Here is a 17,676-nt window from a genome sequence, read left to right on the forward strand (position 1 = left end):
TGATGTACAAATCGAATATGCTTACATAATTGTAATTAAATTTATTAATATAAATGCATTTTAAAATATTCATATAACCAAATTCAGTTCATTCAATATTTTGAGGTAGCATAGTAGTAAAAAGCGAAAAATACATTATTTTTTAGTAAAAGTTATATAAATAAGTACACACATATTATATCTCATATGAAATTATTTATTAAAATCAGTTTCTTATTATATCTGCGACTTAAGACATAGCGAGAGAACCAATCTGAAATTAAATACACAATCATTCATTTTTGAAAGCACACTGCACCCTTTTTTGTTAAAAAACGTATTTTCAACATGTTACATGCTCTTTTGATCGTATGTAACTGCATAATTCAAAGACATGCAGTTATCTCGGTTTACGGTATGAGAAACATGTAGAAAAAGATCATGTTGAGGTAGAGTAAGTGCACCAACAGGAGCATTATTTTATCACGTCATTTCTTCTTGGGGTCTTTCAATCCGGCGCCAGCATTAAATTTGAAAAAGATAATATCGCCGTCTTCCACCGTGTAGTTCCTGCCTGTAATGGCAATCAAAATATGTATTATAAAATAAGCAAAATATATAAAAAATAATATTACCTTGTTGTCGGTATTTTCCAGCTGCTTTTGCAGCCGCTTCAGTGCCCTCTTCTTTGAAGTCCTTGTAGTGCATTACTTCAGCCATGATGAAACCTTTTTCAAAATCAGTATGAATTCTTCCAGCGGCTTGTGGAGCTTTAGTTCCTTTCTGAAAAGGCAATATTTTTTTTAATGACATGTTTTGATAAATATATCGTTGACATTGAGGAAAATTGTTACGAATATAAACAAAGTGTCTTAAGAAACTTATTGTGGCTGGTTATGTTGTAAGAAAGAGTATTTTTAGTATCAGTAAAATAATGAACAAGTAACAGGAATGCCTTGAATTACAATTAATATTTATATTCATATTGAATTAATTCACAGACAAAATTTATTTACCAGCGTTACCAACGCAGTACTAATTTGGCATTTCATACAGTAAAGTATTGAAGCAGCTATTGCTTATAGAAATTCCTTTAGGAATGTATGGCAATAGTGGACCGTACAATGTTTGCCATGAATTAAGATTTAACACAAATCAACCCTTTGAGCGGTATCACCATACATGTATGGTGGTCGATCTTCCAATGTTTTGAAGTACCCCAGATAGTTAAATATTTACATATATAACATAAGAAATAATAAATAAGAAACATTATATTTATATATTTTTTTAATTTGATTTAATGTCAATGATTTTTATAGAAGTAGGGTACAAAATAAATGTACATGTGCAAAATGACTAGTGATAGCAAGAAAAAAGTTTGTCAGTATTCAGATGATTATTTGAATTTCGGTCTCATACTACTCATGATGTTTGTATACTATTGTATGTTGTACGAAAACTTTGACCAACGAATCTATGAAAAATGATCGTCTCCAAGTACATTTAAAGACGAAACAAACGAAATGCTAACAAAAGTCGTACTCTTGAAGCTAGTTATAAAATTTATATTCTGGAAAAAATATGATTTATACGTATGCTGCAGGGTAAGAATCAATTAAGCTACCTTTAACAGAGAAAAGATTTAAAAGAAATGCCATTATGTAATAGCATAAAACAATTGTTATATATTGTGTTAATAAAGAACTTAAATATTTTTAATATATACATATATTGTAATTTTTATATACGTATTTACTTATGAAAGTCAAATTAAAAATAGTTTTGACGAGCATTTTTCTTTTAAGCAGCTATCAGTTTTTTTTCAGAATTTGTTAATTATAAAATTATGATAGGAGACATAGATTTTTGAAGCATTGAATTGGGTTCACAAAAAAATTCAGAAAACTAGAACTGCATGAAAAGCTTCAATCAATTTTCATATATTTTAAAACTATTTATCACTTAATATTATTATTATTTAACAATTTCTTAAATATTTATAATGATGCCCTATTCTTTTTTTATTTTTCTCTTTCATGAACGCCTTGATTTTTTTCACAGGGGGACATTAGAATTTTAGAGATGCTTTGGCATGGCCAAAAAAGGTAAAAAAACACTGGTTTAAACTATGAATTATATGAGAGAACTGTTGATTTACATACATACATAGAAGGCGGTACTTCAGAAAAAATACAAAAATATAATCTTACTGAACTTAATTAAAACAGGTATTAAAAACAAAATTTGAATTATGTACTGTCTTCTCATTAATGAGGAATGTTTTAATCAGTTTTGCATAGATCCTAAACAGATATCCTGTAAGGTCCTAAATATTTGACTTTTAATAAACGCATGTATAAATAGTGATTTTATCAAAATCTGACTTTTGGTTTAAATAAATTGAGGAATCAGCCTCTCAAAAAACAAAATTTATTGAAAAAATGCAACTTTACTTGAACGTTACATTTTCCATAAATGTGCAACTATGAAAAAATTGAAAACGGATGATTTTCAATATAATTAATATTCATATCATGCAAGGGGTGACTATATTTTTCTCAGGGTCATAGAGTGCAACAAGAAAATTAGAAATAGGTTATATTTGATTTAATATTGGGAGGTTGCCTATGTTTTTATTTAGCAAGGCCCTCAGGATGAACTATGCAAAAATTGTATTTAAATCTATCACAGGGTTAGCTGAGAATTATGACACCTACCTGTTCACTTGAAATACTAATAACATATTTTCAGTATAATTGCAAAAAAATTGATGCATAGCTTAAATATTTCTTTTGCACTTTTATAAAATAATAACAATTTAGAAAGAAACAAATTTTACACGACATATAGTCAACAAATTTTAGGCATTATTTAAGAAAATAGCAGTTGTATATGAGAGAATTCCAAATGTATCTAGACACTTTTTTTAAAAGAAAATGCCAGTTTAAAGTAAAATTTCGATATGCGCAGCAAAATAACCCTTGATTGTATAGAATTTGGTTTTCTCTGGAATACATACATTGCATTTTATTCATATTTGGTAATCTACAACTGTAATATAACAGGAATATTATTATTATTTTTTATAGTATTTATTTACCTGAATAGTCCATGCTTTGACCTCATCTGGTCCAGCTGTAAAGAAATATTCTAATTGAAGAGCCTTGTAACCTTGTACGATAATTTTATCCAGAGCACTGCAAAAAATATAATATATTTTAAAATGGTAAAATGCATTAAAAAGCGCATACGTAGAATACAGACAGACACAAAAAAATGTTCATAAAAAACTGACAAAATAGCCCTGACCTAAACAATTTGGATATGAAACAATAAGACGATGTCTATCTATGCTCAATCTTCTATATAAGCCGACGAATAAATTCGGTCGAAATTATTGTAATCAGACTGGACAGTGGCGTGGAGTGAAAAAACACATTATTTTTTAAATTCTACACAAAAAATATAAATTGCAAGAAATAAAATATTTACATATTTTTTTGTAATATATATTTTATTTTATATTATATTAAATTTATTATTAACGCGCCTCCACTGGTCCCAATATGATAAATAAAAGCGACCGAAAAGCAATAAACAGGTATAAAAAACATAAACATAGTGGGCCCAGAGACGGACCCAACCTCCATTTCATCTTATCATTGCGCATTATTGTCATTATGATCCCCGAACATCATTATTATCATTATATTGGATTCAAACTACGTGGACGACTCGCCGCCTCGCGGTTTGGACTTAACCCTCGCGCGGCCGTTCGCTTTGTAAAAAATATTTTTTTGTAAGAATTGAAACATCAATTTGCATGCGCGTGAAGTGACTTCACTATAAATATTTGCTTTCTGTATTTAGTATGCTTGAAAGATACATTTAATTTAGCAATATATTTAAGTTATAATATGTGTGGCGACAATGTGTAACGCGAAAAGAGAGAAAAGACTGCTTCCAAGAAAAATATGATTTGCCGATGGAAATTTTTACGAGTCATTCAAATCTACGAAGTTTTGCTTCAGAGAAGTCCTAAAAAATGAATGTATTTGAATTTTTAGTCGAACGTTCACCATTTGACGAATATTCTGGTTTCACCAATCGCAATTGCAGACAAATTTGCAATGAATGAAATAATTCGCGAATGAATCACGATGTTTAATTGTAATCAAGTCGTAATTGGCGAGCGTTACACGTTTTAGCTAAAATTAGAACGCATTCGGCGCGCGAGACAGTCTCGTTCAAGGGCATTAAGTGGTTAAATAAACTTCTAACTTAAATGGAGCGCTGAAGGGTCAGTCTTGCATATAAAATATTATGTAGCGTTAAATCTTCTTTATAAATTAGTTACTTGAAATAACGGCTCTACCTAATTTGTTAAAATTGCAATAAAATACTTATAAATTGAATTAAAATCTAGTTTTTATACAATACTGTCAATAAATTAAAAATTATAATTCAAGTTACTTTTTGTTTCGATCCGAAAAACTTCATTTTAAAAAACTGTTATTATTCACGAAATTCAACTTTGATTTTAAAAAAATGAGTAATATTAAATTTGGACAGTTTCCAGCCACTCGGTTATTTGAGGGTTAACATCGATGATTGCAACACGAAATGTCAAATTACAGACCCATTATATCCACACACTTTTCTTTTCACTCTGCCTTTAAAAATGTGATGATATCCAGAACGAAAAAAGTGTTCCATTGTTATTATTACTATTTGAACATTTCTGAGCCATCAATGGAAATGTGTCAGTTTTGAATAAAAGTATGAAATATAAAAAAAAACTTACCTAGTAGCTCCGCATTCTTTTAAATATGCAGCCTTTTGATCAGCATCCATATCGACGAGTTTGTTCTCAAACACTCCCGAAAAGGGAATGATCAGCGAGCCAGCGTCATGCTTATCAACCCACTCCTTAATTTTGAGAAGCCTTTCGAAACAATACAACAAATATTGAACATAAAATATAATTACACAGTTATGCGAATCTTCTGAAAAATTTACGCCTACCACTTGTTCTTTTTTCTAATGTAGTCTTTCTCCGACAGATTCACCAAGTACATAGCTGGTTTCGAAGTCAAGAATAAATGTTTATTCATAACTTCAATCTACGAATACAAAAACATTAATCTGAAATATAACCATTGATATAATAAGCAATGGTACCTCAGCAGTGGTCCAATCGCCGAATCGAATGTGTTTTTTCTCATCAACCAAAACAGTTTTGATGCGAGTCAGTGCATCCTGAATATAAAATAATATTATGATCGAATAAAAATATATGGTATTCATTAGTGCATACATATTCAGGCTTGAGTTTCTTGTCTGTGCCTCTTCCAGCAGTTCGCTCAAGTTTATCCAAATTCTGCAATAAATACTCTTCATCCTTGAGGCGAAGCTCTTCAGCGATAGTTTCTAGATCTCTCACAGGATTGACCTCTCCATCGACGTGCACCACATCAGCGTCGTCAAACGCACCTTTGAAAAATCTCAACTTTGTCACACTGCCATTCGTTAACTCGTAAAAAAGCGCAATCATTCGCAATATGAAAATTATCGCCATTATATTTTTTTGCGAGGAGTCATTAAACGATGGGACGATCGTGACTGCACCTCGGCGCTGTAATTATTTTTTTATGATCAAAGGTCCAAAATTGTGGTCACGAGTCGTGCAGGCGTAAGATTCGCCAATAATTCGCTTCCCTATTAGGTGGTTTTGATTGTATTTTTTTTCGTGCGCACAGGACCTCCTTGGCAGTCATGATTTTCCGGACCTCCAGATTGAAAGTTTTAAATTTTGAAAAATACTCACGACACAGGTTGAAGATGGCGTCGCAGGCTTTGATGTGAGCGAGGAAAGCGTTTCCCAATCCTTGACCCTCAGAAGCGCCCTTCACCAATCCGGCGATGTCGACGATGTTCAGGAACGCTGGTACTTTGCTAAAATACGACATACGATATAAAACACACATTAATTTTTATCCATTCAATTTCTTAGAATGTTTATAGTATATAGCAGTGTTCTGCAGAATCCCAAGATTCCGTGAGTTAAATTAAGGGATCCACAAATTCGCAAAGAGGATTTTAGTCAACTAAAACTAAATTAGTAACATAGGTTAGGTACTTTATAATATAAAACTTTTTTAAAAATTAAATGTAAAATAAAAATATTTAATAGTTTGGATCTTTCAGAAAATGAGGGATTTATTGGAATTTTTACAATAAATAATAACGATAATAAATTGTTCCTTATGTATAACTTATGAGTAAAATGTCAAAAAAGTACATAAGACGCGACCTTGAGATTTTTATTACATTAAACAGATTGTGAAAATATCAACAATTTTGAGATACAGTTATCGAATATGCATTCACCAAGAGATATGCGATAAATTTACAACAAATGAGATTAAATTGCAATAACAACATTAGAAATGTTTTCATCTTGCTTATTATGTCGAGGTTCACATGTTTGAGTGTGGGTTATATACAAGATTCTTTGTTGAAACGTCTTCTGCACTTAATAAATAAACAACATATTTATGGCTCTTGATTATTTTAAAAACCGTTATACAGGTTGAACCAATTCGGGTTTTCTATGTTGGCAGCACTGTAAATCAGACAGCTGTCAATAATCACGCGTGTTCAGTATCAAAAGTTAATTTGCAACGCGTTTAAATTGTTCTACCGAAATAATATTTATGTATGAACTGTGAATTTAAATTTCATCGTCCTACTGAGCGAATAATTAGCAAAGTAGTTAAAATTTTTGAAAATACTGGAAACAGAGATAAGGCAAGGCCGAGAATATTGCTGCTGTAAGTGAAAGTGTGGCTGAAAACCTGGAATTGTCGATTCGTAGGCGTTCGCTGTTTTTGGCAATTTTTATGGCGCATTTTGCATCTGGACTTGCACCTACACCTGTAAAAAATTCAGAAAACACAAGAACTGAAGCCTAGATACCATAGACAGCGAAGAATTTACGCAGATTGGGTATTATATTAGCAGGAAGTTGCTGCTTATCTTTCAAAGAAAATCATTTTCTCTGATGAGGCACATTTCCACCTCTCTGGGTATGTTAATAAACAAAATTACCGCGTACAGGGCGAGTAAAATCTTCACCAATTCATGCTCCAAAAAGTGACTTTGGTGTGCATTGTAGTCAGGCGGCGTCATTAGGCCTTACTTTTTTTATAACGATTAAGGTTGGATTGTAACAGTCAATGGTGAGCGCTATAGGCGCATGATAACCAATTAGTTTAAACACGAAATCTAAGATATTGATATGGAAGATACGTGGTTCCTACAAGATGACACAGCTTGCCACACGTCGGATGCAACGTTGGATATTTTGCGTGAAAAGTTTTCAGGTAATATTATTTCACGTTATAGTGTCGTCAACTGGCCGGCACCGTTAACACCGTTGGATTTTTTGTGGGGTCGCGCTAAGTCATGTTTACGCCAATAAACTTGAAACGTTGGAGCACCTAAAAACCAACACCCCCAAGTTATAATCGAGATACCGCCCGAAATGAAAAGTTATCGAAAGTATCGGCTGCTGCAAAAAGTCGAGAGACGGCCATTTAATTAATATTGTATTATTTTTTATAATTATGGAAATACATTTGATGTTCGATTAATAATAAAAAAAAAACGAAAATATCCTTATTTTAAAAAAAAAGTTAGGCAACTGAAGTTTGGATCATCTTTTACTATCAATATTTGGTACTTCTTGGCTAAGATCTTTGTGCTAAATCATTGATTACCGCGATTCAAAATAAAAATATAACAAAATATACAAAAAATTCGCGCTGCGCTGCTAAATAAATTGCAATAATTTATTGTAATAAATTTGATAAAAGGTACATCATTACTTTGCTGAACTTAGGATTATTTTAAATTTAATTTAAAAATATATATTACACATACCAATAATGTTTTTCTATCTCGATAAACTGTGTAAAATAGTCGCTTACGTCGTAAGTGTCGCATTAAGGGGTTCTGTTATGTTGTAAAAAATATAAAATTGCCCCATAAATAAATTTAATTGGGAAACGCTAATATATATAGTAAAACAATATTTATCGGCTGATTCGAAAACGTCCTGGATTCCTAACAATTGTAAGAGTAAATGATTTGCAATCTCATGGTATTGAGACTAGGATGTGCGTTATTCGATATAGTCCCATTATATTACTATTTAATGAAACGCGAAAAAATAATACGATTCGTCGGTATAAATAACGACAAGCAACGAAAAATTAGTATATTTTTCGTATTTAATAATATATATACATATATCGGAAAAATTAACTTAAATCAGAAAAAAATCGATGTAGCAAAGGGTATAAATCTATGCGCAATTTTAATCGACTTCAGTCCAATAAGGCTCTTTGAAATGAAACCAAATTTTTTTATGTAGTCCTGTAAATTTTGTTAAAAAATACCAGGGGTTGCATAGTATAAGAGAATAGGCTGGGGTGAAGCGAATTTGGTGAAGCATAAAGGGTGTTGACACTGGTAGGCAAATTTGCCCAACGTCACAGTACCTTTACAAAGTGAAATTTGCAATTCAAACGACTTTTCTTTCGCAACGTGCTCTCTTCTCCGCTCAGCGGTCGACAATCATTTTGCGCTGGGTAAAAACGAGTGCGTCTTTACATCTTGTATATTTGTTGAATACCGTTTTTAATATTAAATATACTTCTTTGTAAGTTATATAAAATATGTGGTTCATATGCAAATTGTTTTAATATAATGGCATTCATTTTTCTTTAAGATGGTTGTTCATTTCTGACACAAGGGATGAAGTCAATCGTTTGTGAAACTTCGTGCGTGAATTTACATTATTGGGCACATTATTACAAGGTAAAAATGTCAATGAAATGTCTAAAAAGAATCTATTAAATTGAATAAATTCTTGGACTAGGAATATAATTAAAAACACTTTAAAGAGACAATAAAAAAATATAAAGAAACCACAAGATTTTTCGATTGCACAGTATATTTTTATAGCAATTATATACAAAAAAATAAGATGCAACCGAAATTTTGATGGAGCAAAATAGTGGTGGAGAGGTAAGGATATACTATTTTGTTAAATAAAATATCGAATTAAATAGTTATTTAATCAATTTATTAATTTACCATCTAGCACGATACATCAGTGGTGTAGTCGGCGATAAATACAGGTTGGTCCAATTCGAGATTTTTATGTTGGCAGAACTGTTAATCAGACATCTGTCGACAATCACGCGTGTTCAAGGTTTCAAATATGTCCTAATACAGTTAGTGACATTTATTGATTGTAAGTTGCAGTGATATTGACTAATTTACAGACAATTTGTCTGTTTTCTCACTACTTACTAGTAGGTGTTGATTATGAGGTAGTTGACGAGGTAACGCATTGGGTTAACGACTATAATGTTACAACATATTTATTTTTGCTTGCATTCTTAAGGGATTTGTCAGAAACTATTTGTTAATAATATAGTAAAATATCCAAAAAAATTCATGCTGAACGGCTAAATGAGAATTAAGATTTTCTATAGATAAAATAATAATTTATGAGAAAATCCTTTACTATAAAGTAGCTAATCTTTGCAGTGTCTAAAGTAGTGTTTTGAGTGAAATAACAATTAAAAAGACCGTGAGATTATCCGAATGACTCAATGTAAGACACAACCTGCCAAGTTATCAATAGAAATAACATTTTACAAAATAAGAAAATTAGCATAGTTGTGCTGTGACAAAAGTTCCAGTTTTTCAGGCTTAGGGTCTCAAATTATCCATTTATTTTTTTAAATAAATATGGCTATCAATCTTATTTCAAAAATATGAGTGCAAAACACAAAAAAACTTGCCGTTCATTTGAGATCTCATTGTAAATATTAACTTGTGATACAAGAGTAAGTGAAATGAAAAGACAGAATTTATATTAAAAGGCAAGAATATATCTATCAGAATAATTATGTCAGAATCATATCTTTCAGTTGGCAATGGTGTTGTTATTGCTGCAATGCTGAAGATTGCTACAACTGGTCGATCTGTCATTCCCATGCCGGCAGTTCTTTATCATTATCAAGGTGTTTTAGGACCGACTCGTTTAGTTGGGTTCGCAACATTGTCAGATGTCAACACAAGTCAAGCGTGCTCTCCACCGCCGGTCTGTCGTTATTCCCGTTTCGTTCGTAGCCTTGAATACCTTTGCGTTCCACATACAATTAAATAGTTATTCATGGGGTATTCAATTTTCTGACCAGCGTAAAACGCTATCGCTCGCTCGCGCCTACAGTTTTGGTGTGAGCGAGATATTTTATAAGATATTTCTAAAATAAATAATTTATTGCTCATTTATATTTATAAATTATATAATATTTTATATCTGATCGTCCTAAATTTTTATTCGACCATATGCTATTTTTATTCTAAACATTTGATATTTATTCTGACCTTGAATAATAATGAACATTCATTATTTTAATTCTGATTGTCCTATATTTGTATTCTGACTGTATGCTATTTTTATTCCAACCATTTAATATTTATTCTGACCCTGAATAATGTAATTATGACCAGACTGTTAATATTCTGACCCAAAGTTGATTGAAAATTGCAACAGCGAGGACCGTCTTCGCCGTTCATTTTTTAAGTAGGTGTAGAATTTATTGAAATTCATCGACAAATGCCAAGTATGGTGATGCACATCTGTTAGTTCAAGTGTACGAGTGGGCTAAAGAGTATGATGTTTTGTAGATCCACATATATGATACAAACCGGAGAAGCTCCTTGTAACTAACATTAAAAATATCAATGTGCAATGTTAGCGTATGAAGCTGGATGGCGACAGCCATTGGCTAGTTGGTTCTTAACAAGTATCTGAAGAGGATGTGATTGTTACTCTGGAAGGCTTTCTGGAGCCCGAAGCAAGAATTTCTTGAGAATAGTTGGATTGTCAACATCACCCATTAGTAGTTTGAAGAAATGCTTAGCGACATACAACTTTCTGCGTGAATTCAGCAAGTTGTATTCCAACGCTACTAAAAGAAAGGCACTGAGATACAGGAATGGATATTAACTAAATATTCTCATGTCAAGGTATTTCAAGAATCATTTCTTCTGAATTTTTGGAGTATTTAGTTACTCGAGGATTGCAAATTATAGATCACGATTTAAGAATGCTGCAAGCTAGTGTCATAGAAGACACGAATAACTGAAGGATTGTCAAAATGAAATGCGTTCCTCGTAATAAAGCCGAGCATCATGAAAGATTTTTCGCAGATGTCGTTTATGTGTAGAGAATCTCACTTTGTGATACTAAAGAGCAGACAGTTAATGGAAGCCCATCTTCATAGAAAATCTAAAGCACTCTGAAAAGATAATCATCAGTATACAAAAGTAACTGAAGTATTTGTGATTAATAAATAACGAGAAGAGGCTCAGGACGATCCCTTGAGGAACTCCCAAAGGGATGAAATATTCTTTCTACAATTGATCTCCGTGTTATAATTGTTACTGTAAATGAAACTCAGATTCACCATTATCAGCTAAAAACCAAAAGAACGAGTAAGAAATAGTGCCTTATCTCTTCACCACAACCGAAGAAATTTCACACCCAACTATTTGCTAAAAGGGTGGGAAATTTTCAAAGTAGAACGGTTCCTCGCTCCCAGTTATTTTTACATCTTTTGATCATTCAGGTTCGACGAAGAAGTGCAGCAAGAAATGCACTCAAACAAAAGATTTTTTCTAGAAGTATATACGCCTTTTCTAAGCGCTAGAAAAAACTATATAGTAAAATAACATTTTGTATCTTTCATGTCCAACATTTTTAAGGTTTTCTTTTAAATAAAACCTTTGCGATTGGATGCTACCGCTATGAAAACATTGTCGTTTATCCGTGGCGTTTGAAAGCCGCCACAGCTGCGCCATTTCATATGCGATACTTCAGTGGCATTTTTAATATTTTGTTTTAAATCACTCAATTTCTTTTGTATTTTATAAAAATATATATTATTTGTATTAATCAATAGCAAAAACTTAATAATTACTGTGGTAATGGATGTATTTATCTTTCAACGAATGGTGTTTATTTTATTAATGCTGAATAATTCTGTTCATTCATTTTTGGTTTGCTTGTTTGTATTTTGAATTGGAACACATGCGAGTGTTTCGCTTTCAATAAAAGACAGGGCGTGTCAATATTATTGCTCTCAAGGACCTTTTTCGTAAATTTAAAATTTTGCGTCAGTTTGAAATATTGATTGATCGAGTTTGCACGTATTCGAGCAAAAAGCAAAATAATATTATTTTTTTTTACTTTAAAAATCTATACAAATAAATCCACTTAATTGTAGATGATTGTTAAAGACCATTTATTATATTTTTAAACTTTATAGACGTTAAGTGATAATATTTTGTTTTATTTTTTCTATTTATGTTCTTTTTATGATAAAAAATGTTTTTAAATTTAGTGGAATCTATACATATATTACAAAAAGAATGACTAAGATAAATGATCTTCAAATTGCGCAAAAATTACTTTTACAAAACTTTTCGATCTCAAAGGGTTAAAGATTATAAATATAACTCACCTTAAAGGCTTGTGAAACTGGCACAGATAATCAAAGCGGTCGTCGGGCACAGGAACGCGACGTAAAGAAGCAAACAAACATGGTTAAAATAATGCAATGCATAAGAATATAAACACAAAAAAAATACTTATTTTCATTAGGATCAATTGTGCAAAACGGAAAGTTTTCAGCAGAGGCCTGACTCTTGGTCAGCACGTTGAAGAAAGTTGACTTTCCAACGTTGGGTATGCCAACGATGCCGACTTTGAGATTTGTACCGACGCGCCCTATCAGAGGTTTTCTCTCCGGTTCTTCAGCCTTTTTCGGTGCCATTGCTCAACACTGAAATTATATATCACATTACTATTAACCTACACATAGTAAGGAGCGATATAAATAAACATTACCTAGAAAATATATAATTATATGTTTAGAGTGAGACAAACATACTATTATTATAACAATGTTTATGACGAGTTTGTTATATAGTCGAAAAAAGTATTAAATGACATAATATATTTGATACAGTAGTGTTTTAATGCCTAATTTGTATCCGAATAACCTCAAATTGTATGTTTGTCTGATTGATTAGAGTCGAATGAAAATTGATTAGAGAATCGTAAAATAGACGTAAATTTCTGTTATTTTCTATTTAAATACCTTGGTGGAAGATGTTGTAGGAAAATGGACAGTATAAAGTATTTAGTTATTGACAGCTGTAACCTCCAACGTGGTTACAAGCCGGCGCAAAGAACAGATGGCAGCACTTGTGCGGTAGAGAACTGTTTTATCGACTCACACTCTAAATATTTTAATCAATTTTTGTCACATTACCACGAGTACAAATTATTCCAGTCATTTACAAGACTACAAAATTTAAAACTGCATCAAATTATACAGAACACTTCGAAAATACCTAAAATTTCATGAACTACAAAAGCGCTGAAGATTTTTATATTGTGGATAGATACGTCATTTGTTTTTCTTGGAGGTGGTGGGGGTAGGGGGGCAAAAGCTGGCCAGTCAGTGGTTGTTACAATAAGTCAAATCGAACGAAGCATATCAAAACCAAATTTTGACTAATAGCAGAGCACAAAAAAACAATTATAGAAATTGTGTAGACGCCATTGCAGTAGGAACGCTTGTTTATTTAATATTTTTATTTCATTAAGATTCATAGTATTATATGTCTATTAATGATATGCATTTTTTTGGTCAAATTCAAGGGTGTCCACATCAAAATCGTGCTGTTGCAGTCGCAGTGGATACCCTTGATTATCTAGTAATGTATTACGACCTACAATGGGTGATAATCGAATAAAGCATATCTAAACCAACTTTTGAACAATAGGAGAGCGCAAAATTCCACGTCAAACGGTACGATTTTTTGTTTTTGACGTGAATTTTTGACTTCTGAGAACCGAGAATTGTTTTTGGTCATCCTATTGAACAAAATTTGGTTTGAATATATTTTAACCAATACTTTCATATTAAAAGTCCGTATTAATAGCTATTTTATTTTTAAAACATAGTGTGATATCAAAGTGCAGACAAACTATAGAGCAATATGCGAGATGTATAAAATAATTGTTTAATAAAACGAATTGTTTGTGAATTTCTGTTGGTAAACACCTTATGAAAAACTTTCTGAAACGAATCGCCTGATCTGTAGCCTCAGTTAATTTTTAGCTCGTAATTTTTAACTTGTAGCTTTATTAATGGTTTAACCTGATTTTTAGCTTGATTCTGTCACGGTATGAACTTTGACTCTAGCTATTACTTTATGTATGTATATCAATTTAGGTCACATTTTGTAATATGATCGAAAATTGCTATTATCAAATGTATATTTATAGATAAATTCAATCAATTGTAAATTATTTTAGAAAGCATTATTCAATTTGTTATCGTCTTGTTAACCGAAATCAAAGCAATTTAGAATTAGCGTTTGAGAGATGTAAGGTGTTTACTTCTTGTTGCTAACATCGTAAAAATAATTATATAAAATCATGTATGTATTTCGTTTATAGCGAAGTAGTATACATAGGTATATATACAATATATAATATAATAATATAACGTTGGATAATTTGTGCCACGAGGCAAAACATGAAGGAATTACCGTGATGACGAGGGGTTTTACTGCTCCGCTAACCCCGGGGACGTGATCTGGCTTAATAGAAGAACCTCATGGCTACATAGATGGTTGCGGTCAGCTCGGCTATCTCACACAATAGCAATTTCGGAATCATTACGAATTATTATAATTTTGTATCAAATTGTTAGGCGGGCGTATGCTCGGCTCGCGCTCGTCCTCACTTCTCTTCTCTCTCTTTCCACAACCCACAAAACGATAATGTAAATTGATCGCAATAAAATTCTTTCACACGTTCAACGTTGATCAATATAATTTGTAAATATGTAGATTTATTTATTTAGTATTTAATTGGCAATACCGGGCGACAGTGGATATACTCAGTGTTTTAATTAGCTTTTAATTTGGCCTTTGAAAGGTTATCTATTTGGGTCCTAATTTTTTTGGGAAAACTAATAAATAAACAAAATTGATACAATCATTTTTTTGTGTACTCAAAAATTATTTATACTGTGTAATTTAATTTTATTTCACTTTTTTTTATCTCAAAAAATTCATTGATTCTATTATCACACAAACCTTTGAATTTTACACTTGTAAAATTCAAAGGTTTGTGTGATAATAGATAAAATTTTGCTGTATTTAATATTCTGATCTGTATTCATTATTGTAAGTTATAAACGCTCATAGATTCTAATGTAAATTTATATTATAAGTATTTCTTATTGTGTATTTCTATTCTTATTATTAATATTTTCCTAATAAGGCAATATTTTTGCCCACAGAAAATTTCGTTCCACGTAGTACTCGTAACCTACTACATAGTCTATATTTTAATTTTGTAACATATCCTATCTCCACATCTTAATATTGTTATGATCTATTTATTTCTTTTTTGTAATGCATATTTTTATTACACACAAAAATAGTATAGATTTATTATTCTTGAAATACTGAAAGTTTTCATGTATGTAGATGTACCTATTTTATAGAAAGTTAGTTTCAATAAGACTATATTTTTTGTACTTAGTAGTTTTGCCTTCAAGTGTTGGAACATAGATCTTACATCTTGTTAATTAGAAGTAAGACTTACGCAATTTAAGAAGCACAATTACAATTTTTCGTACAACACTGTTGCATAAAAATAATTATTAAAGTCTAGTAGCTCGTGGGAATCTGTAATAACTTTTATTAAATTTTCTTTATTTTTATATAATTCCCTATATTACATTTTCTTCTCACACGTAAGCATGTGTGAGAAGTAAATAGTATACATTCTCTACAAATTACAATCTTTGCAATATCACAAAAAAAGTTTGATTGACTGTGATTTTGATGGTTCATATAGAGTAGTAAATATATGTTATTTATTAACAATAAACAATATCTCATGTAGTAATTTGTGAATGTATAATTGCGCAATGAAATAATGGTTGGGAAACTTTAATAGCTAATGGTTTAATAATAAAACGGGTTTAAGATGTAATTGATACATAATAGATTAAAAAAATATTTTTCAACTCTTTTACCGGTGTCCTAATGCATCATAGATGGAAATTTATTATTTAATTAATATTTTCAATGGTTTAATTATTACTTGCGTACCCCCAAGAGTCGACTTGTGTACCCCCTGGAGTATACGTACCACTTTGGAGATCACTACCATTGTGAGTCGCGATCGCGTTCCTTATTTTTGCCGAAGTAGCCAGGACGTCAGCGAAATCTTGCACGAGCCATCAACATTCTCAACGAGCTTGCCAAACACAATGATGTTTTCGGCGATATCTATGAGGAGCTGGAATAAACATGAGGGATAGTGTTCATCTATTTTATGTGTGCATCATAACTTTTTTTTTTAAATGTTTTGTATAATTATTCATTGAATAATAGTTATCATGAAGCGCATTAGAACAACCTTGTAATAAAACATATAATAAAAAATATGCGTAGCAGTGGAAATGCTCATTGCCGAGCGTTCCCACTGCAACGGCACCGACATGATTTTATTTCTTTTGACGTGGATTTTTGACTTCTGAGAAGTAATAATTGTTTTTGTTTTCTCCTATTGACCAAAATTTGGTTTCAATATACTTTGATTAGCCCTCTTATATTAGAAGTCCATTGTAATATCAGTAAGGATAGCTATCATATTTTTAAAACAGTGTAATATCGAAATGCAGACAAACTATGGAGCAATATGTGAGATGCGACGTCTGTCCGTACTTCTTCTGCTTATTTTCCCCTGAGAGTTGGCTTAGTTTTTACTTTGGACTTGACTAATGAAATTTCTAAGCAAATAATTGGTTTTAGAACTTTCATTAGGTTAGGTTTGGGTTTAAACAGCAAATGAACGTTTAGCAACTGTAAAATTGAGTTTCATAGACATTTTAAAGCACCATATTAGCGCCTATCAGTTAAATTATATTTTTGCAAGTAAAAATATATGTTAACTAGTGAAAATGTATTTAGACTTCACTAGTGAAAATATAAATTCACTGAAACATTTATACATCGCATGTATTTAAATGTATATATTACTATATATGGAAAAGTTGTAGTTATTTCATTTTAATAGCATCTGCTAGATAAATTATATTTTCACTGGTAACAAAATATATATTCCGATATGATTTCACTGAAGTGACATATTTAAAAAAATATTTTCGGGATAGATTCAAGACTGTTTTTCAGGGATTACCTGAAAATTTCTGGTTTAGAATCAGAATTATGTTTTTACAGAATTAATAAAATAAGTTTCTCTTATATTTTTCTTTTCTTATCTTATTAGTATTTACTGCAAATACAGTTGATGCAATGCTCGATAATTTTGTTTTTATGACCTTTTTTTAGGTACGCAAAGCGCAACTGACGGCTACCTCACTTTCTCTGATAGCTGAGATTTAAATTGCTTGTCAGAATCCCTCAAAAATATAAAATTAGGGACCCTACAGATGAATCATGCCAGAAAAGGTGAAATGCTTATCCAAATTTAAAAAACAAAATTTCAAAATG

General features: G+C 31.3%; 1 protein-coding gene across 1 annotated transcript; it reads right to left on the bottom strand.

Annotated features, from left to right (window-relative positions):
* Positions 1 to 175: 175 nt before the first annotated feature.
* Positions 176 to 13,347, bottom strand: LOC148226328 (obg-like ATPase 1). The gene is made up of 11 exons (XM_088203083.1): positions 13,230 to 13,347; positions 12,722 to 12,911; positions 12,591 to 12,651; positions 5,810 to 5,937; positions 5,300 to 5,475; positions 5,164 to 5,241; positions 5,008 to 5,105; positions 4,787 to 4,927; positions 3,083 to 3,179; positions 615 to 762; positions 176 to 553 (listed from the first exon to the last, which is right to left on the bottom strand). Exons 2-11 carry the CDS (start codon positions 12,900 to 12,902, stop codon positions 468 to 470), a joined length of 1,194 nt encoding a protein of 397 aa, XP_088059209.1. The 5' UTR covers positions 12,903 to 12,911; positions 13,230 to 13,347; the 3' UTR covers positions 176 to 467.
* Between the last annotated feature and the right edge of the window lie 4,329 nt (positions 13,348 to 17,676).

This window comes from Plectrocnemia conspersa, unplaced genomic scaffold (assembly GCF_051122295.1).
Source record: "Plectrocnemia conspersa isolate PC_06_02 unplaced genomic scaffold, ASM5112229v1 ptg000014l, whole genome shotgun sequence".
Classification (NCBI taxonomy): Eukaryota; Metazoa; Arthropoda; class Insecta; order Trichoptera; family Polycentropodidae; genus Plectrocnemia; species Plectrocnemia conspersa.

Coding starts and splice junctions, on each gene's coding strand:
- LOC148226328 (XM_088203083.1), bottom strand. CDS start 12,902: ATGGCACCGAAAAAGGCTGAAGAACCGGAGAGAAAACCTCTGATAGGG. Junction 763..3,082: donor TCAAAGCATGGACTATTCAG/GTAAATAAATAC, acceptor TTGCCTTTTCAG/AAAGGAACTAAAGCTCCACA. Junction 554..614: donor TGGAAAATACCGACAACAAG/GTAATATTATTT, acceptor TTGCCATTACAG/GCAGGAACTACACGGTGGAA.